This window comes from Bufo gargarizans, chromosome 5 (assembly GCF_014858855.1).
Source record: "Bufo gargarizans isolate SCDJY-AF-19 chromosome 5, ASM1485885v1, whole genome shotgun sequence".
NCBI classification, from domain to species: Eukaryota; Metazoa; Chordata; class Amphibia; order Anura; family Bufonidae; genus Bufo; species Bufo gargarizans.
In genome coordinates, this window is record NC_058084.1 from 23,909,807 (window position 1) to 23,932,889 (window position 23,083).

The 23,083-nt window shown below is 45.3% G+C and overlaps 1 protein-coding gene across 3 annotated transcripts in view; it reads left to right on the plus strand.

The window, feature by feature from the left end:
* Positions 1–23,083, plus strand: part of LOC122939424 (cytochrome P450 2C29-like) — a 298,684-nt gene that overhangs the window by 205,745 nt on the left and 69,856 nt on the right. For all 3 annotated transcript variants that reach the window (XM_044295488.1, XM_044295489.1, XM_044295490.1), the window contains one exon: positions 7,361–7,534. In XM_044295488.1, coding sequence (XP_044151423.1) covers positions 7,361–7,534 — 174 coding nt within the window. The remainder of the gene's footprint in view (positions 1–7,360; positions 7,535–23,083) is intronic.

The window sequence follows — 23,083 nt, forward strand, 5'->3', positions numbered from 1 at the left end:
CAACCCTAAAAGCAACAGGATGGAACCAGCAGTGTTATACGAGGAGGAGGACCTGGATGGCCGGGATGCATTAAGGAAAGGCATCTGGTACCAGGCCCTGGATAATGTACAATACCAGCGAGGTGAGAGTCTCCCCAGTGAAGAGCAGCGGTTGCAGAAGCAAGTGGCCCTGCGGATGCCCTTCCTGGGAGAGCAGCCCCTGGAGGAATGGGTGAAGGAACTAGAGCACCGGGTATGGCAGGAGCTATGGCTGGAGGATGCCTACCAGGCGCTCTGGTGGTATATGGCACAGTATATACCCTGGACAGCTGAGCATGACAAGCCAGAGGGAGAGGAGTTTGATGGTCCTGGCTTGTTATGGGAGTCCTTTGCAGAGCCTGACTTCGGGAGCCCTGCACAGTCCAGACTTCAGGACATTTTCTACGAGAGGGAGGCTAGGCAGAATTGGGATGACCCCCATGAGGTAGAGAAAGACCTGGCTCACCTAGCAACCCTGGAGTGGGAACTGGAGCAGGACTACCAAGATCTCTTCCACTCCATTGGGAAGGCTCAGCAGGACAGCAAGAAGTCAGACCCAGGTCCAGAGCCCTTCAGCTGGGAGGATATTGTGGATGTTTACTGTGAAGAACCCCAGGTGGCCGGTGGAGATGGGACCGAGGTCTCTCCACAGGTCCTGCAGGGAATTGGGAGCCTAGTCTCCATTCCCCAGCGGCAGGCTGAGTTACAGGGGGCAGAGGTAGTTGTTCCTGCCCCCCAGCAGCAGCATTATTTTTTGGGAATTGGGAGCCCAGTCTCAATTCCCCAGCGGCCGTGTGATGTACAGGGAATTGGGAGCCCAGTCTCCATTCCCCAGCGGCAGGCGGAGTTACAGGGGGCAGAGACAGTCGGTCCTGTCCCCCAGCGGCAGAGTGTCCTACAGGGAATAGAGAGCCCAGTCTCCTTTCCCCAGCAGCAGGACACTGTATTGGGAGCGGAGGCGGTCGGTCGCCCTCCCCAGCGGCTGGAAGTATGTATGGGAGAGGAGCTCGTTACCCCCTCTCCCCAGCAGCAGCTTAACGCACCAGGGGGAGACAGTAAGCCCCACAACAGTGCAGATGGGACCATGGTCTCTGCACTTACAGCACAGGGGGTAGGGACAGTCGGTCCTGCCCCCCAGCAACAGGGCTGTTTAGCCAAAGGGGAGACAGTCGGTTTATCCCTCCAACAACCAGACTCCAACCAGGCTTCTTCCATGGTAACGTTGGCACCAGGGCAGAGTACCGCTGATGTCTGCCCACAAAGCAACCTCCACTCCAAGCCAGGGAGCAACTCAGAGACTGGAAGTACCAGCTACCAATATAACCTTGGTGGATTCACTGGACAGAGACAGGCTGCTAAATTCAACAGGTCCAGTATTTGGTTGTGCGTGGGCTGCCAGACTAACTCAGGTACCGACCGGCGTGAGGTCAGGTATCTGGTTAGTCTTCCCTGGGGGGGGGGGGGGGAGATGTGTGGCAAAACCAACCTCGCCACTGTGTTTTGGAGGGGGCTGTTTGAAGGCCTCTTGCCTCAGGATTATGGCCCATACTAACTTTTAAACCGCTGAACCTATTCAAGTGAATTTTGGATAGGTTTGTCCCCAAGTTATACTGTTTAAATTGATGTAAGTTATATGTATGGACAATGTAACCTCACAAAGTTGTAACAATTTATAATAAGTGTAACTTGTCAGCTTGGGAGGAATATGCTGGGTGTGGTTCTATTGTCCCATTGTCCCATTGTGTGTTTGAATGGTGATGTCTGTCCTGTTGTCTCCACATGTGTATTGGCGATCTCCCCTTTATCCTGAGAGATAATTAGATTGCCCTCGGTTGTCTCCCAGGCAGAGAGGAGGAAACCATGATGCATTGTGGGGATATGTTGTATCTGTTCTGTGTCGCAGTCTCCCTTCTGGTCCTCTAGGGGGCGGGAACGATTGGTTGCTGTACTTGCATTGTGTGTTGTAAGATATTGATTGGTTGGATTTCAAAACCCTGTGGGCAGTACTATGTTTGTTTTTTATGAATAAAAGAGGCTGTACCTGAAGTACAATCAGACCACTGCTGACCCTCAAGACGGAGCCTTGTCTCCTTATTGGGGGGATTCCCTGTATGCTGTTAGAGACTGATTGCCAGGAGTGTAAGTTGATTGGACGCTTTTCCTGATCGTCTGCTGGCAGCTATTTGTGAGGTTCCAGTTTGGAGTGCTATTTTGTATCCAGTTCGGAAGGTTGGTGTTTTGCAGTAGCTGTGCCTGTCTCTCGGAAAGGGGCATCTTGCCTAAACGGATTTTAACCCCTTGTCTGCTGAAACAGTCCGTTACACCCCTTAATCAGTATTTTGTGGAAGCAGGTATCTTGCAGGCCTCAATCAATATTTGGTGGAAGCAGGTATATCAAACCACTTAATCAATATTTTGTGGAAGCAGGTGTATTAATCCCCTTAATCAGTATTTTGTGAAAGCAGGTATATCGCAGTCCTCAATCAATATTTGGTAGAAGCAGGCATATCAAACCCCTTAATCAGTATTTTAATCAGTATTTTGTGGACGCAGGTATATAGCAGGCCTCAATCAATATTTTGTGGAAGCAGGTATATCGAACCCCTTAATCAGTGTTTTGTGGAAGCAGATATCTCGCAGGCCTCAATCAATATTTGGTGGAGGCAGGAATATAAATCCCCTTAATCAGTATTTTGTGGAAGCAGGTTTATCGCAGGCCTCAATCAATATTTGGAAGAAACAGTTATATAAATCCCCTCAATCAGTATTTTGTGGAACCAGGTATATTGCACCCCTCAATCAATATTTGGTTTAAACAGGTATTTAAATCCCCTTAACCAGTATTTTGTGGAAGCAAGTATCTTGCAGGCCTCAATCAGTATTTTGTGGAAGCAGGTATATCACAGTCCTCAATAAATATTTTTTGGAAACAGGTATATCAAAACCCTTAATCAGTATTTTATGGAAGCAGGTATCATGCAGGCCTCAATCAATATTTGGTGGAAGCAGGTAAATCAAGCCCCTTAATCAGTATTTTGTGGAAGATGCATCTCACAGTCCTCGATCAATATTTGGTGGAAACAGGTATATCAATCCCCTTAATCAGTATTTTGTGGAAGCAGATATCTCGTAGGCCTCAATCAGTATTTTGTGGATTCAGGTATATCAATCCCCTTAATCAGTATTTTGTGGAAGCAGGTATCTTGCAGGCCTCAATCAATATTTATTGCAAGCAGGTATATCGATCCCCTTAATTAGTATTTTGTGGAAATGGGTATATCGCAGGCCTCAATAAATATTTGGTGAAAACAGGTATATCAAACCCCATAATCAGTATTTTGTGGGAGCAGGTATATCGTAGGCCTCAATCAATATTTGGTAGAAACAGTTATATAAATCCCCTCAATCAGTATTTTGTGGAAGCAGGTATCTTGCAGGCCTCAATCAGTATTTGGTGGAAGCAGGTATATCAATCCCCTTAATTAGTATTTTGTGGGAGCAGGTATATTGCAGCTTTCAATCAGTATTTTGTGGAAACAGATATCATGCAGGCCTCAATCAATATTTGGTGGAAGCAGGTATATTAATCCCTTAATCAGTAGTTTGTGGAAGCAGGTATGTTGCAGGCCTCAATCAGTATTTTGTGGAAGCAGATATCACACAGGCCACAATCAATATTTGGTGGAAGCAGGTATATCGCAGGCCTCAATAAATATTTGGTGGAAACAGGTATATCAAACCCCTTAATCAGTATTTTGTGGAAGCAGGTATATTGCAGGCCTCAATCAATATTTGGTAGAAACAGTTATATAAATCCCCTTAATAAGTATTTTGTGGAAGCAGGTATATATTACGACCCTCAATCCGTATTTTGTGGAAGCAGGTATCGTGCAGGCCTCAATCAGTATTTTGTGGAAGCAGGTATCACATAGGCCTCAATCAATATTTGGTGGAAGCAGGTATATCAATCCCCTTAATCAGTATTTTGTGGAAGCAGGTATATTGCAGCTTTCAATCAGTATTTTGTGGAAACAGGTATCATGCATGCCTCAATCAATATTTGGTGTAAGCAGGTATATCAATCCCCTTAATCAGTATTTTGTGAAAGCAGGTATATCGCAGCCCTCAATGATATTTTTGTGGAAACAGATATATCAATCTCCTTAATCAGTATTGTGTGGAAGCGGGTATATTGTAGGCCTCAATCAATATTTGGTGGAAGCAGGTATATCAAACCCCTCAATTTTTATTTTATTTTTTGCCGAAACAGTTATCACACCACCCTGTTTATTTGGGGCAACAGGTATATCGCAGCCCTCAATCAGTATTTTGTGGACGATGGTATATCACACTCCTTAATATGTTTTTTGGGGGGCAACAGGAATATCACACCCATTGCAATTAGTTGTTCCAATAGTGTTTGTCTCTCTATTTAGCTGCGATATCACAGCAGAATCGCACACAACTGCTGCACAATACAAATGCACTATAATATACTTTCCATCTTAGAAAGTATATTATAATTATATTTCACCCGTTGCAATTAGTTGTTCTAATAGCGTTTGTCCCTCTGTATAGCTGCGGTATCGCAGCAGAACCACACACAACTGCTGCACAATACAAATGCACTATAATATACTTTCTATGTTAGAAAGTATATTATAAGTATATCACACCCCTCAATATAACATTTCGATAGCACACCTATACCAGTCCTTAAAAGGACTTGTGTGGCCCTATTAGCTAGCATTTGGTGTCCCTAACAACCTGTCCCTGCTCAACAAAGCAGCCTCTCCCTACACTGGCAAAACACAGAATGTAAAATGGCTGCCAGATTGGGTTCTGTTATAGGGTCGGGGGTGTGTCCATGTGCTGAAACGTCTCAATTGGCTGTCCTGTCCCACCTGATGGATGTGTCATGGGTCAAAGTTCGGCACAATAAAAAAAAGAATATGGCACCGGCGGACATCGCCATATGTTTGCATTTTTGGCGAATTGCGAACGCACAAAGTTTGCCGCAAAATGACCACCGGGCGAATATTGTTGGTCACACCGAATATTGATTGAACTTAAATTTCTCTTTTGTTCATTCACTTTTCTTTTTGCTGATTGATTAAAAACAACTATTAACACTTCTATTTTAAAACATGCTTACTTTTCAGGTTTTTAATCCCTGCCTAAAACTTCAGTACTGAACTTCATTATAAAAGGAGATCTGTAGCTTTAAATGTTGTATACTGTAACCATATTGCATGTTACTTCACATGCTGTGTACACTAATTAGACATTAGAACTGAAATTAAGTTGCCAAATATCAATATAAGAATAATTATGAAGATTTGTTTGGGGGTACAAGCCCCCCAGGGCCTCAACCAAACACCAAACCAGTATCTGAAAACTGAAGGATGGCAGTACTCTTAAGTAAGGAAATATAATGGGCAGTGGGTATGGACCCACTGTACCAACTATCCAGTTTGTCTTTGCTCTAGTACTAAGGGCATTATCTTGGCAGTCCCCTGGTTTTTTACCCTTTATCCCTTGTACAAATATCTATTTGCATCTGGGGAGCCACCAGGCTGTTGGCAGTTGACCCATGGGCGTCAGAGACATCAGTTTGAAGCACCGAGGAATTAGGCAATACTCTTAATCAGTTAAAAGACAGAGTTCCGGGCAGGCAGAGTTTGTGCATATCTGTAAAACAATCCAAGGCTTGGGCAGCAGAGAGTATGGTAGACAGGTCAGGGCAGGCAGTGGAATATCAGAACTGGTTAACAGGCATATGTTCAGTACATGGGCAGACAAAAAGGATAGCACATCTTACTGGCTAACTAGAAATTAGTATCCTAAAGCTCAGGCACTTTTCACTAGAGAAAGGTCCCATTACCCAGAAGTTACCTGTGATAGGACAGGGAAGAATAAGGGCACATACTGGCCCTTTAAGGCCAGACCCACAACAGGGAGTTGAATTCAATAAACCTGTAGCATATTTCATTGAGAGGTTCCATTCTGGCCTTGCTTCTTTTGACAGGATTGCAAAGCATTAAAGTGATTTATAATGCTGTGTAACCCTGAAAGTCCTGAAATCTACTGACTTGCACTGACATATTTCTGTCAGTGTAATACAATACATTCCAGGACTCTCAGGGTCACACAACATTACAAATCAGTTTAATGCTGTGCAATCTAGTCAAGAGGAGCAAGGCTAGAACGGGACCTCTCACTGATATAGTGGTGCTGATGCCAGTGACGGCAGGCCAAGGCCTAGTGTAGGCCATAGGATTGCCTCCAGTGTTTCCTAAGAAGCTCTGGTGCACCCTGCTGGTGAATGTCAGAATAGCACTGACATTAAAATACATTATAGGAATTGTGCAATGTATTTGAGAAGCAATCAAAAGATTGGCAATTATAGTCCTCTTGTGGGACTATTAAATGGTTAAAAAAAATCTAATAAATTACATAAATAAAATCCAAGTAAAAAAATACACTTTTTTCCCATACTTTTTCTACATATTTGGTATTGCCGTGTCCGTAATGACCTGCACTTCACAATTATCATCTAATTTAACCCATATGGTGAATGCCATAAAAAAAGGAATTGCTGCTTTTTGCTTATTCGCCACAAAAAAGTATAAAAAGTGATCAAAAAGTGTTATGTACCCCAAAATGATAGCTCACCATACTGCTACATAGACAGTAAAATAAAAATTGTTATAGCCCTTGGAAGGTGACAATGAAAATAAAAATAAAAATAAATCTCTTTGCCATTAAGGCCCAAACAAGCTGGTCACTAAGGGGTTAAAGCCTCAAATAAGTTAAAAATACTGTATACAATAGAGACCCTATGAGGGACCAAGATCCAACCCTACATATTAAGGCACACCAAGTTCCCAATAAAAACAGTGATGACGCCCAGACAATCCATAGGTCAGAAAAGATATCCTAATTGAATAACATAACATGACATACCCATTTCATGTTATAAGACGTCTATGATGAGGTGCACACAATTTCAATACACGTGGGGAAGAAAAGGTGGGCACATTAATAATATACTTTGCTTCCCTAAACACCTAAGGATCCTGGATTAGCCCATTCTCTGCTCTAGACCAGCAAATATGCAGTCATTAAACCCCTCACTGCCCCATCTCTAATGTATTTGCTGTTGTTCTGGGTTGCCCAGTTTGGAGGGAATCATGTCCACTGAACGTACTGGCCCGCTCACTGTCTACAAAGGCTTGGACGGTACATTATGCAATACATGTATGTCTTCTTGCTTTCTTGGACAGCTCATTCTTATATGTAATCCTCATGTTCATCTTTTCTTCATGTCCTCTCTCTGCAGCTCTGCAATACTGTCCCAGCTCTTCTGAAGGTCCCGGTCATCCGACACCAAGTCCTTAAAAGAACAAACTGTATTGCAACATTTGTGACAAACTATATAAAGTATCACAAAGAGACTTTGAATCCAGAATCACAGAGGGATTTCCTGGACCATTACCTGATGAAGATAAAGGAGGTAAGAGAATTTTTGAGGGTGACCTGAGAAAATGTAGTCTACATGACTTCAAATTGTTGCTTAATCTTTTTGACTAGAATCCTAAATGACAGCCTTATTAAATTGAAGATCTTCATTTATAATTGTGCAAGTTTCTGAGCTGACCCTTCCATACACACACATGAAGCTAATAACAAATCAATGCATAAAGATTAAAGAAGCATGACATTCCTGAAATCCATTCCAGGTCTTATTCTGACAATTTGGTTATCAGATTCTATAGGTTCTGACTCTGAATAAATTCGGTCAAAATCAAAAGTGTCCTGATTGTCCTGAAAAGTCATGTATGACACTCGATAGTCTCCTTAGACAGTATCCAGCCACTTTCAAGCTCTTTAATGCCAAGAAAGCATTAGTAAAGTCAGAGTGACAGTGAGGTATATACAAACCGGATTCCCAAAAAGTTGGGACACTAAACAAATTGTGAATAAAAACTGAATGCAATGATGTGGAGATGGCAAATGTCAGTATTTTATTTGTAATAGAACGTAGATGACAGATCAAACGTTTAATCCGAGTAAATGTATCATTTTAAAGGAAAAATACGTTGATTCAAATTTTCACGGTGTCAACAAATCCCCAAAAAGTTGGGACAAGTAGCAATAAGAGGCTGGAAAAAGTAAATTTGAGCATAACGAAGAGCTGGAAGACCAATTAACACTAATTAGGTCAATTGGCAACATGATTGGGTATAAAAAGAGCATCTCAGAGTGGCAGTGTCTCTCAGAAGCCAAGATGGGTAGAGGATCACCAATTCCCACAATGTTGCGCAGAAAGATAGTGGAGCAATATCAGAAAGGTGTTACCCAGCGAAACATTGCAAAGACTTTGCATCTATCATCATCAACTGTGCATAACATCATCCGAAGATTCAGAGAATCTGGAACAATCTCTGTGCGTAAGGGTCAAGGCCGTAAAACCATACTGGATGCCCGTGATCTCCGGGCCCTTAAACGACACTGCACCACAAACAGGAATGCTACTGTAAAGGAAATCACAGAATGGGCTCAGGAATACTTCCAGAAACCATTGTCAGTGAACACAATCCACCGCGCCATCCGCCGTTGCCAGCTGAAACTCTACAGTGCAAAGAAGAAGCCATTTCTAAGCAAGATCCACAAGCTCAGGCGTTTTCACTGGGCCAGGAATCATTTAAAATGGAGTGTGGCAAAATGGAAGACTGTTCTGTGGTCAGACGAGTCACGATTCTAAGTTCTTTTTGGAAATCTGGGACGCCATGTCATCCGGACCAAAGAGGACAAGGACAACCCAAGTTTTTATCAACGCTCAGTTCAGAAGCCTGCATCTCTGATGGTATGGGTTTGCATGAGTGCGTGTGGCATGGGCAGCTTGCATGTCTGGAAGGGCACCATCAATGCAGAAAAATATATTCAGGTTCTAGAACAACATCTGCTCCCATCCAGACGTCATCTCTTTCAGGGAAGACCCTGCATTTTTCAACAAGATAATGCCAGACCACATTCTGCATCAATCACAACATCATGGCTGCGTAGGAGAAGGATGCGGGGACTGAAATGGCCGGTCTGAAGTCCAGATCTTTCACCTATAGAGAACATTTGGCGCATCATAAAGAGGAAGGTGCAACAAAGAAGGCCCAAGACGATTGAACAGTTAGAGACCTGTATTAGACAAGAATGGGAGAGCATTCCTATTTCTAAACTTGTGAAACTGGTCTCCTCGGTCCCCAGACATCTGTTGAGTGTTGTAAGAAGAAGGGGAGATGCCACACAGTGGTGAAAATGGCCTTGTCCCAACTTTTTGGGGATTTGTTGACACCATGAAATTCTGATTCAACATATTTTCCCCTTAAAATGGTACATTTTCTCAGTTTAAACTTTTGTTCCGTGATTTATGTTCTATTCTGAATAAAATATTAGAAGTTGGCACCTCCACATCATTGCATTCAGTTTTTATTCACAATTTGAATAGTGTCCCAACTTTTTTGGAATCCGGTTTGTAACAATGGGTCAATGGATGGGAGCCGCTGGTAACAAACAGCCTGTTTAATAACACACCGCACTGTCTGCCAGATATCTGCTGGTGTTTAGACACATGTGGTGGTATCAGAAGAAGAAAAGGCTTGTTTTTAGCAAGTGGTTTGGTGTTAAAGAAAAAATATATACAGTGCCAGTTACCATAACACACCTTTTTATTCCCTTTTTTTTTTTCTACATTGTATATTCATGGTGAAGACATGAAAATGATGAAGGACCATTTATTGAATAAAGGAGAAAAAAAGAAGTGCTAAACAAACCAGAATACACTATGTTTTCTATTTTAGATTCTTCAAAGTAGCCCCCTTTTTGCTTTGGTGATAGCTCTTGTCATTCTCTCAAGCTGCCTCATGAGGTAGTTGCTTAGAATGATTGTCCAACAGTTTCGAAGGAGTTCTCAAAGGTGCTGAGCACTTGTTTGCTGTTTTTCTTCAGTCTGTAGTGCAACTCATTCCAAGTCATCTCAACTGGGTTAAGGTCCAGTGATTGTGAAGGCCATGTCATCTGATGCAGCACACCACCACTCTCCTTCTTGGTCAGATTTTCCAAACGTAGCCTAGAGTTGGGTTTTTTGTGATTGTCCTGTTGAAAAACAAATGCCGATCTCTCAAGGTACAAACGGAGATGGGATGGCACATCAATACAGAATACTGTGGTAGCCATACTGGTTAAGTCTTCCTTGAATTTTGAATAAATCACCAACAGTATCACCTGAAAAGAACCTGACACCATCACACCTCCTTCTCATGGTGCTTCATGATGGGAACCACACATGTAAAACCATCTGCTCAACTTTTCTGCATTTTACAAAGACATGGTGGTTATAAGGTGAAACCAAAAATCTAAAATTTTGATTAATCAGACCCAAGTACAGTTTCCACTGGTCTAATATCCATTCTTTGTGATTCTTGTCCCAAGCATTCTCTTCTACTTAGGCTGGGTTCACACTTGAGCGTTGCGCAAACGCGCATTTTTATGCGCGTTTTTGTAATAGTAAACGCGCGTTTGACGCGCGTTTGTGTGATTCACTACAGTGTCCTATGGCCACAAACGCCCCAAAAGTCGCTCATGTACTTTTTGGAGCATCGGGCGTTTTACAGCGCGATCGTACGCGCTGTAAAACGCCCAAGTGTGAACCATTCCCATAGGGAATCATTGGTTTCTCCTTGTTGAGCGTTTTACAGCGCGTAGGAACGCGCTGTAAAACGCTCAGGTGTGAACCCAGCCTTATAGTTGTTCCTCAACAGTTTTTTTTAGATGTGTCTGGTACTTGATCTCAGTAAAACATTTATGGAGGTTTTAATTTGTGTTAATTTCTGTTAATTTGCAGCCTCTGAGGTTGACAATTAGAGATGAGAGAAGTTTTCAAAAATTTTATTCGGTCGCTTTGCTCAATTTTTCCCCAAAATTAGATTTGATCTAAATTAATTAGGCACAAAGGGCGTTAAATCCGTTCTATTCTGGCCCATAGTTAAACTTTAGGGAAAATGCATCCTGGTGTACATCACTGTGGAACAAAATAAGGACATGGAGGAAGCAGCAATAAAGTAGTGGAGAAAATTTATTTTATTTTTTTACATGTTATGGCCGTGCAAATACATGGTTTTGAATCCCTTCTGTTAGCTGTAGAATGAATGTCCATCACTATAAGGCTTAGTTCATACGTACTTCACTTATTTGGTCAGTAACAGTTTTGATCGAGCACCCGAGTATGATGGAAGTCAATGGGAGAACCCGAGCATTATACCAGGCCCCCCTGTTCTGAAGAGGGGAGGGTGTCTTGTTCACAGGAAAAGGTCAGAAATTGATGGAAACACCACTGAAATGGTTCGGGAACATCATGGGGAGGATGTCTGGATGCATTTTGGACTCTCAGGTCGCTGCTGTGAAGGATGCTGTCCGAGTAGTATGCCACTTTTACAGACTGACAATAATACGCACAAAATCGAAGATAAAAATGATTTTAGAGGAAAAATTGTTAGGAAACATTCTTTCCTGTATATTTACTTGTATATAAAGTACAAGTGCTGCAAAAAATTACAAGGAAGAAGCACTCCGATACAACCTATATATCACATAATGGAGGGCCTCATTCACATTGTGGTACAAGTGTTCAGGCAGTGGGACTCCTACACTCATAAAGCCTATGCACTTAGGGAAAGGGCTTCCAAAAATTACAGGGAAAAGGCACTCCAATACACCCTTTATTGCACATAAATGATAAATCATACACACCCTTGAAAAATGATGTTTGATGGCCTGCTGTTGACCCTCAAAAACATTTTGAGCAAGGGCCTGATTATCTAAAACCTTAGGGGTGAGGGCCTGCTGCCGCTTTGGTGACTCTAGATAACCTGGGCCCAATCGCACGTCCCCCTGACGGTGACAATCTATTCGGATGTCTGCCCTATCAACTTTCAATGTTATTTTCAGCTCCACGGGTAACAGGGAATCAGGGTTTGATTCCGGAGAGGGAGCCTGAGAAACGGCTATGGCTACCACTTCCAAGCAAGGCAGCATGCGTGCAAATTACCTGATAGGTATAATTAGGTGAGGGCCTGCAGGTGAGCTGACCCTCAAAAAGATTGTAGATGAGGGCCTGCTGGTAAGCTGACTCTGTAAAAGACTGTAGGTGAGTGCCTGCTGCTGAGCTGACCCTCTAAAAAATGATATGCGAGGGCCTGCTGCTGAGCTGACCCTCTAAAAAATTATATGCGAGGGCCTGCTGCTGAGCTGACCATTTAAAACATTATGGGAGAGTGCCTGCTGCTTAGCTGACCATTGAAAAAATTTACAGTGTTCAAAGCAGGCCGGGTTGCCTGAATACTTCAGCTAAGAATAATGGAATAGGACTCTGGTTCTATTTTGTAAGTTTTCGGAACTGGGTCCATGATAAAGAGGGATGGCCGGGGGCATCCATATTTTGCGCCGCTAGAGGTGACATTCTTGGACCGGCGCAAAACGAACCAAAGAGAAAGCATTTGCCAAGAATGTTTTCATAAATTAAAAACAAAAGTCGAAGGTTCGAAGACAATTTGACAACCATAGTAGTTTGATCATAAACAAAGAAACCGTCTACTGAAAAAGTACACTGGATGTCACAGATACATTTTGGAAGCGCAAACGTTACACTGCAGATGTGGCGCAGCTAATGTCGCTGTCAGAAGCGGACACCATCTATTGAAAAAGTACACTGTATGTCATGGAAAAATGTTTTAAGCGCACACGTTACATTGTAGATGTGGCGCAGCTAATGTCACTGTCCGCAGCGGACACAGTCTATGGAAAAAGTACACTGGATGTCAGATATTTTTTGGATGCGCACACTTTACATAGGAGATGTGGCGCGGATAATTTAACTGTCCGCACTGCAGAAAAAGTGCACTGTATGTCACAGATTTTTTGGGGGGGATGCGCACCCTATACACTGGAGATGTGGCGCAGCTAAGGCTACTTTCACACTAGCGTTCATGGGTCCGTTCGTGAGCTCCGTTTGAAGGAGCTCACGAGCGGACCCAGACGCCTCCGTCCAGCCCTGATGCAGTCTGAATGGAGCTGATCCTCTCAGACTGCATCAGTCTGGCGGCGTTCAGCCTCCGCTCCGCTCGCCTCCGCACGGACAGGCGGACAGCTGAACGCTGCTTGCAGCGTTCGGGTGTCCGTCTGGCCGTGCGGAGGCGTGCGGATCCGTTCAGACTTACAATGTAAACGGGAACGGATCCGCTTGAAGATGTCACCATATGGCTCAATCTTCAAGCGGATCCGTCCCCCATTGACTTTACATTGAAAGTCTGAACGGATCCGCGCAGGCTACTTGCGAACTTAGAAATTTTTCTAAGTTATTAATGCAGACGGATCCGTACTGAACGGAGCCTCCGTCTGCATTAATATGATCGGATCCGTTCAGAACGGATCCGATCAAGCGCAAGTGTGAAAGTAGCCTAATGTCACTGTCCGCAGCAGACACCCTCTAAGGAAAAAGTATACTGGATGTCAGATATTTTTTGTAAGGGCACTGGAGATGTGGCACAGCACATCTCACTGTCCACAGCGGACACCGTCTATTGAAAAAGTACACTGTATGACACAGATATTTTTTGGATGTGCACACTTTACACTAGAGATGTGGAACAGCTAAAGTCACTGTGCGCAGCGGACATCGTCTACGGAAAAAGTACACTGGATGCCAGGTATTTTTGGATGCCCACACTTTATATTGGAGATGTGGTGCAGCTAATGTCACTGTCCACAGCAGACACCGTCTATTGAAAAAGTACACCGGATGTCAGATATTTTTTTGGATGCGCACACATTACACTGGAGATGTGTCGAAGCTAATGTGACTGTCCGCAGCGGACACCGTCTACGTTAAAAGTACACTGTATGTCACAGATATTTTTGGGATGCGCACACTTTGCACAGGAGATGTGGCGCAGCTAATGTTGCTGTCAGAAGAGGACTCTGTCTATTCAAAAAGTACACTGGATGTCAGATATTTTTTAGATGCGCAGACTTTACACTGCAGATGTGGCGCAGCTAAAGTCACTGTCCGCAGCGGACACCGTCTACGGTAAAAGTACACTGTATGTCACAGAAATTTTTGGGATGCGCACACTTTACACTGGAAATGTCGCACAGCTAATGTTGCTGTCAGAAGAGGACTCCGTCTATTCAAAAAGTACACTGTATGTCACAGATATTTTTGGGATACGCACACTTTACACTGGAGATTTGGTGCAGCTAATGTCACTGTTTACAGCAGACACCATCTACGAAAAAAGTACACTGTATGTCACAGATATTTTTGGGATGCTCACACTTTACACAGGAGATGTGGCGCAGCTAATGTCACTGTCCGCAGCAGACACCGTCTACGGAAAAAGCACACTGGATATCAGATGTTTTTGGGATGCGCACACTTTACACTGTAGACTTGGCACTGGTAATGTAACTGTCCGCAGCGGACACTGTATATTGAAAAATTACACTGCATGTTAGATATTTTTTTGATGTGCACACTTTACACTAGAGATGTGGCGCAGCTAAAGTCACTGTCCACAGCGGACATCGTCTACGGAAAAAGTACACTGGATGTCAGATATTTTTTGGATGCCCACACTTTACACTGGACTGGAGATGTGGCGCAGATAATATCACTGTCCACAGCGGACACCGTCTATTGAAAAGTACACTGGATATTACAGATATTTTTTGGATGCGCACACTTTACACTGGAGATGTGGTGCAGCTAATGTCACTGTCGCAGCGGACACCGTCTACGGAAAAGGTACACTGGATGTCAGATATTTTTTGGATGCGTACACTTTACACTGGAGATGTGGCGCAGCTAATGTCACTGTCCGCAGCAGACACTGGCTACGGAAAAAGTACACTGTAGTTCACTGATATTTTAGGGATGTGCACACTTTAAACAGGAGATGTGGCGCGGTTAATGTAACTGTCCGCAGCAGCCTATTAGAAGCTATTTAGGTTGCGCTAAAACATATATTGCTGCTATTACACTCAATAGTCCTTAAAAGGATTTTTGGGTCTCTGAAAAGTTTTTGTAATAAAAATCTTCCAATAGCACTCCCTACACTGTCTTTCACTTCCTATGCTCAGCTCTCCCTGACTAAGACTGAGCCAAACACGTGTCATTGGGTGCCCGATGACGCGTTCCAGCCAGCCAATCACTGTAATGGCAGTAACCAACATGGCTACGGCATAACAGTGATGTCAGTACTTACCTGCACTTTTATTTGCTGTGTAGCAGGCAAGAAACGTGCGGGGAGGAGACTCGGGCATTGTGCTCGAGCACATGCGGTACTCGGCCGAGAACCGCCATGTGCCGAGCATCGAGATGGTCGAGCCAAAAAGGTGTTTGGGCGAGCATGCTCGATCATCACTAGTCAGTAATTATTAGCTCAAAGCAGTTGAGGGTCAAACCCACTGAACATGTGCAGATCTCTTCATTATGCCTAATCAGAGAGTAGGCTTGGCTCCTGAATTTACCTCACAATAAGTGATAGAAATAACTGACCAAATACAAACAAAAGTGTGAACTCCGCCTTAAAGGTCAATGTTAGCGTCAGGTCTAATTTATTGGCTTGGACTTAACTGTGCAATGGCCAAAAATGCAAGAAATGGCCCTATGACAGTGGGTAGGGTGTTAGCAATAAGGCTAACACCCTACCTATTTTTCCGTTCTTCTCATACATCTGAAGCACAGAAGCACAGCCCAAAAAAAGCAGATCCCTTAGTTTAAGTATCTGCCTTAACACAGTCAGTATTTGGTCAGCATTTGATCAGTATTGGTAAGGCAGAAACAGGAGTGGGTCCAAAAAAGAGATAACATGTAAGCGAACTACTTGCATATGTGTTTTGGACCCACACCTGCTTTTGACATCCAAATCATGATAAATTCCTGATGCAAAATACTGACCGTATGATAGCGGCCTTATGGACGCTCAAATGACAGGACCCATTTTTTTTGTATTTTATATTATATATTCTGATGGATCAGAAGAGCAGAAAAATAAATGGTAATGTATACATGGCCAAACAGGGACAATAGTTGCCCCGTAACAGACTGGTGAGGGTGGCAATAGGAGGAAGAGTCACAATAGTGGCTCCAAAACAGAGTGGAGGGGGGCAACAGCCGTGGCAGTAACAGCACAAGATGGTGGCAGATCACAGTCAGGGCAGATGACAGTAGAGGCAGCAGGTGTGTGGCATTAGGTGGGTGACAGATCAGAATAGTGACAACAGGATGTGGGCAGAAGTAGCAGGCCATTTGTCACAATGTTATGTTGTGGCAGCAAACTACAGTCAGATAATTACTGCCAGAATGATCTAGTCTGTTGTATCAGGCACTGGTGTCTGGAAATCCTGGTTGATCCAAGCCTGATTCCTCTTTATAAAGGTTAGTCTCTTAACATTTTGTGTTGAAAGGTGAGTTCTCTTTGGGTTAAATATGCCACCTGCCACACTAAACACCAGCTCTGATGCCACTCTACTGGTTAGGCAGGAAAGCTTGCCTAACCAGTAGGCCACAATTCAAGTTTGGTTGTCCAATAGTCCAGTGTCCAGTGTATCTTGGAACTGGGGCAAAAGAATGCACTCCAAGTATGCCGCTACCTGCTGGTTCAGGTTCTGGTCCACGTCTTGCTGCTGCTAGGTGGTTTCTTCAGTAGGCGGGTAAAGAAAAGTGCTCATCAGAGACTCAAAACTTACCTGCTGATAGGGCTGGTGCTGATCCTGCCCCACCACCCTCTCCAGCATTCATGGCAGTGGAGCGTGAGCTCAGAAGGTCCCCCGGTACACCTCCATGAGGATGGGTGATGAACTGCATAAGTAGTATAGCCTCTGGATAATTCTTCAAACTAGAAGTGACATGTGGACATGTCCATTTCCCTGCCCATAACCCTGCCCATTCTACCTACACCCCTCCTAGTCTCACCCAAAGATCCTCCCACAGCCCGCCCCAAACCACGTCTAAATACCGCCCCATTCAACGCCCCTTCACATCAGGGAATGTTTGAACATGTTGAAAACATGTCCAGACATGTCCTAAGATGTTATTTAACAGTGCTGAAATAATAAAATGTTATTGTCTTTAAAAAAAATGCTATTAAATCTGTATAAATCTATTAAAATATTTATGAACCTATTAAAAGCAGTATGGATCTGTTAAAATCTTTATGAATCTATTAAAAGCTGTATGAATCTATTAAAATATTTATGAATCTATTAAAAACTGTATGAATCTATTAAAATCTTTATGAATCTATTAAAAATGGTATGAATCTATTAAAAGCTGTTTGAATCTATTAAAATCTTTATGAATCAATTACAAATTGTATGAATCTATTAAAATCTTATCAAACTCTTAAAATTGTTAATAATTAGAGTTGAGCGAACACCTGGATGTTCGGGTTCGAGAAGTTCGGCCGAACTTCCCGAAAATGTTCGGGTTCGGGATCCGAACCCAATCCGAACTTCGTCCCGAACCCGAACCCCATTGAAGTCAATGGGGACCCGAACTTTTCGGCACTAAAACGGCTGTAAAACAGCCCAGGAAAGGGCTAGAGGGCTGCAAAAGGCAGCAACATGTAGGTAAATCCCCTGCAAACAAATGTGGATAGGGAAATGAATTAAAATAAAAATTAAATAAATAAAAATTAACCAAAATCAATTGGAGAGAGGTCCCATAGCAGAGAATCTGGCTTCCCGTCACCCACCACTGGAACAGTCCATTCTCAGATATTTAGGCCCCGGCACCCAGGCAGAGGAGAGAGGTCCCGTAACAGAGAATCTGGCTTCATGTCAGCAGAGAATCAGTCTTCATATCATAGCAGAGAATCATGCTTCACGTCACCCAACACTGGAACAGTCCATTGTCAGATATTTAGGCCCAGGCACCCAGGCAGAGGAGAGTGGTCCCGTAACAGAGAATCTGGCTTCATGTCAGCAGAGAATAAGTCTTCATATCATAGCAGAGAATCATACTTCACGTCACCCACCACTGTAACAGTCCATTGTCATATATTTAGGCCCAGGCACCCAGGCAGAGGAGAGAGGTCCCGTAACAGACAAAATGGCTTCATGTCAGCAGAGAATTAGTCTGCATGTCATAGAAGAGAATCAGGCTTCACGTCAGCCACCAATGCAACAGTCCATTGTGAGATATTTAGGCCCAGCACCCAGGCAGAGGAGAGAGGTCCCGTAACAGAGGATCTGGCTTCATGTCAGCAGAGAATCAGTCTGCATGTCATAGCAGAGAATCAGGCTTCACGTCAGCCACCACTGTAAGAGTCCATTTTCATAAATTTAGGCCCAGCACCCAGGCAGAGGAGAGAGGTCCCGTAACAGACAATCTGGCTTCATGTCATTAGAGAATTAGTCTGCATGTCATAGCAGAGATTGAGGCTTCGCGTCAGCCACCACTGCAACAGTCCATTGGCATATATTTAGGCCCAGCACCCAGGCAGAGGAGAGAGGTCCCGTAACAGACAATCTGGCTTCATGTCAGCAGAGAATTAGTCTGCATGTCATAGCAGAGAATGAGGCTTCACGTCAGCCACCACTGCAACAGTCCATTGGCATATATTTAGGCCCAGCACCCAGGCAGAGGAGAGAGGTCCCGTAACAGACAATCTGGCTTCATGTCAGCAGAGAATTAGTCTGCATGTCATAGCAGAGAATGAGGTTTCACGTCAGCCAGCACTGTAACAGTCCATTGTCAGATATTTAGGCCCAGCACCCAGGCAGAGGAGAGAGGTCCCGTAACAGACAATCTGGCTTCATGTCAGCAGAGAATCAGTCTTCATATCATAGCAGAGAATCAGGCTTCACGTCACCCAACATTGGAACAGTCCATTAGCATATATTTAGGCCCAGCACCCAGGCAGAGGAGAGAGGTCCCGTAACAGACAATCTGGCTTCATGTCAGCAGAGAATCAGTCTGCATGTCATAGCAGAGAATCAGGCTTCACGTCAGCCACCAATGCAACAGTCCATTGTCAGATATTTAGGCCCAGCACCCAGGCAGAGGAGAGAGGTCCCGTAACAGACAATCTGGCTTCATGTCAGCAGAGAATCAGTCTTCATATCATAGCAGAGAATCAGGCTTCACGTCACCCAACATTGGAACAGTCCATTGGAATATATTTAGGCCCCGGCACCCAGACAGAGGAGAGGTTCATTCAACTTTGGGTAGCCTCGCAATATAATGGTAAAATGAAAATAAAAATAGGATTGAATGAGGAAGTGCCCTGGAGTACAATAATATATGGTTAAGGGGAGGTAGTTATAAATGTCTAATCTGCACAAGGGATGGACAGGTCCTGTGGGATCCATGCCTGGTTCATTTTTATGAACGTCAGCTTGTCCACATTGGCTGTAGACAGGCGGCTGTGTTTGTCTGTAATGACGCCCCCTGCCGTGCTGAATACACGTTCAGACAAAACGCTGGCCGCCGGGCAGGCCAGCACCTCCAAGGCATAAAAGGCTAGCTCTGGCCACGTGGACAATTTAGAGACCCAGAAGTTGAATGGGGCCGAATCATCAGTCAGTACGTGGAGGGGTGTGCACATGTACTGTTCCACCATGTTAGTGAAATGGTGCCTCCTGCTAACACGTTGCGTATCAGGTGGTGGTGCAGTTAGCTGTGGCGTGTTGACAAAAGTTTACCACATCTCTGCCATGCTAACCCTGCCCTCAGAGGAGCTGGCCGTGACACAGCTGCCTTGGCGACCTCTTGCTCCTCCTCTGCCTTGGCCTTGGGCTTCCACTTGTTCCCCGCACAGGTTAAAATGTGGGCAACTCTGCTGTCGTTGTGCAGGCACTGCAGCATGTAGTCGCTCATGTGTGCCAGGCTGCCCAGGGGTAAGGACAAGCTGTCCTCTGTGGGAGGCGTATCGTCATTGTCCTGCCGTTCCCCCCAGCCACGCACCAGTGATGGACCCGAGCTGCGTTGGGTGCCACCCCGCTGTGACCATGCTTCATCCTCATCCTCCTCCACCTCCTCTTCATCCTCGTCCTCCTCGTCCTCCAGTAGTAGGCCCTGGCTGGCCACATTTGTACCTGGCCTCTGCTGTTGCCAAAAACCTCCCTCTGAGTCACTTCAAAGAGACTGGCCTGAAAGTGCTGAAAATTACCCCTCTTCCTCCTCCTCCTCCTCCTCCTCCTCCTGGGCCACCTCCTCTTCCATCATCGCCCTAAGTGTTTTCTCAAGGAGACATAGAAGTGGTATTGTAACGCTGATAACGGCGTCATCGCCACTGGCCATGTTGGTGGAGTACTCGAAACAGCGCAACAGGGCACACAGGTCTCGCATGGAGGCCCAGTCATTGGTGGTGAAGTGGTGCTGTTCCGCAGTGCGACTCACCCGTTCGTGCTGCAGCTGAAACTCCACTATGGCCTGCTGCTGCTCGCACAGTCTGTCCAGCATGTGCAAGGTGGAGTTCCACCTGGTGGGCACGTCGCATATGAGGCGGTGAGCGGGAAGGCCGAAGTTACGCTGTAGCGCAGACAGGCGAGCAGCGGCAGGATGTGAACGCCGGAAGCGCGAACAGACGGCCCGCACTTCATGCAGCAGCTCTGACATGTCGGGGTAGTTGTGAATGAACTTCTGCACCACCAAATTCAGCACATGCGCCAAGCAAGGGATGTGCGTCAAATTGGCTAGTCCCAGAGCTGCAACGAGATTTCGCCCATTATCACACACCACCAGGCCGGGCTTGAGGCTCACCGGCAGCAACCACTCGTCGGTCTGTTGTTCTATACCCCGCCACAACTCCTGTGCGGTGTGGGGCCTGTCCCCCAAACATATGAGTTTCAGAATGGCCTGCTGACGTTTACCCCGGGCTGTGCTGAAGTTGGTGGTGAAGGTGTGTGGCTGACTGGATGAGCAGGTGGAAGAAGAGGAGGAGGAGGCCGAGAAGGAGGAGGTGGCAACAGGAGGCAAAGAATGTTGCCCTGCGATCCTTGGCGGCGGAAGGACGTGCGCTAAACAGCTCTCCGCCTGGGGCCCAGCTGCCACTACATTTACCCAGTGTGCAGTTAGGGAGATATAGCGTCCCTGGCCGTGCTTACTGGTCCACGTATCTGTGGTTAGGTGGACCTTGCTACAGATGGCGTTGCGCAGTGCACACTTGATTTTATCGGATACTTGGTTGTGCAGGGAAGGCACGGCTCTCTTGGAGAAGTAGTGGCGGCTGGGAACAACATACTGTGGGACAGCAAGCGACATGAGCTGTTTGAAGCTGTCTGTGTCCACCAGCCTAAATGACAGCATTTCATAGGCCAGTAGTTTAGAAATGCTGGCATTCAGGGCCAGGGATCGAGGGTGGCTAGGTGGGAATTTACGCTTTCTCTCAAATGTTTGCGAGATGGAGAGCTGAACGCTGCCGTGTGACATGGTTGAGACGCTTAGTGACGGAGGTGGTGGTGGTGTTGGTGGTACATCCCCTGTTTGCTGGGCGGCAGGTGCTAACGTTCCTCCAGAGGCAGAGGAAGAGGCCGAGGCGGCAGCAGCAGAAGAGGCCGAGGCGGCAGCAGCAGAAGAGGAAGCAGGGGGAGCCTGAGTGACTACCTTGGTTTTAAGGTGTTTACTCCACTGCAGTTCATGCTTTGCATGCAGGTGCCTGGTCATGCAGGTTGTGCTCAGGTTCAGAACGTTAATGCCTCGCTTCAGGCTCTGATGGCACAGCGTGCAAACCACTCGGGTCTTGTCGTCAGCACATTGTTTGAAGAAGTGCCATGCCAGGGAACTCCTTGAAGCTGCCTTTGGGGTGCTCGGTCCCAGATGGCGGCGGTCAGTAGCAGGCGGAGTCTCTTGGCGGCGGGTGTTCTGCTTTTGCCCACTGCTCCCTCTTTTGCTACGCTGTTGGCTCGGTCTCACCACTGCCTCTTCCTCCGAACTGTGAAAATCAGTGGCACGACCTTCATTCCATGTGGGGTCTAGGACCTCATCGTCCCCTGCATCGTCTTCCACCCAGTCTTGATCCCTGACCTCCTGTTCAGTCTGCACACTGCAGAAAGACGCAGCAGTTGGCACCTGTGTTTCGTCATCATCAGAGACGTGCTGAGGTGGTATTCCCATGTCCTCATCATCAGGAAACATAAGTGGTTGTGCGTCAGTGCATTCTATGTCTTTCACCGCTGGGGAAGGGCTAGGTGGATGCCCTTGGGAAACCCTGCCAGCGGAGTCTTCAAACAGCATAAGAGACTGCTGCATAACTTGAGGCTGAGACAGTTTCCCTGGTATGCATGGGGGTGATGTGACAGACTGATGGGGTTGGTTTTCAGGCGCCATCTGTGCGCTTTTTGCAGAAGACTGGGTGGGAGATAATGTGAACGTGCTGGATCCACTGTCGGCCACCCAATTGACTAATGCCTGTACCTGCTCAGGCCTTACCATCCTTAGAACGGCATTGGGCCCCACCATATATCGCTGTAAATTCTGGCGGCTACTGGGACCTGAGGTAGTTGGTTCACTAGGACGTGTGGCTGTGGCAGAACGGCCACGTCCTCTCCCAGCACCAGAGGGTCCACTAACACCACCACGACCATGTCCACGTCCGTGTCCCTTACTAGATGTTTTCCTCATTGTTATCGTTCACCACAACAACAAAAATATTATTTGGCCCAATGTATTGTATTCAAATTCAGCGGGATATAAATTTGAGGCCTAGTATTTAGGCGCTGGGTGACAGGTATACGTTTACTAACAGAATTAGACTTAGAAATGCACAGTAGCGTGTGTGTGAAGTTATACTGAATGACCCTATGTGCACCTTGAATATTATATACCCTTTTAGGGATAGATTTCAAATAGCTCTGATATAGCAGAAACCACTAAATTATGAAATTGCTAAATTGGGAATTGTATTTCAACCCTGAACAAAAAATGTGCTTTGACGGACACTAAATAACTTGCCCAGCCACAACAGTACAGCGGTAACGACAGATTTAGCGGGATATAAATTTGAGG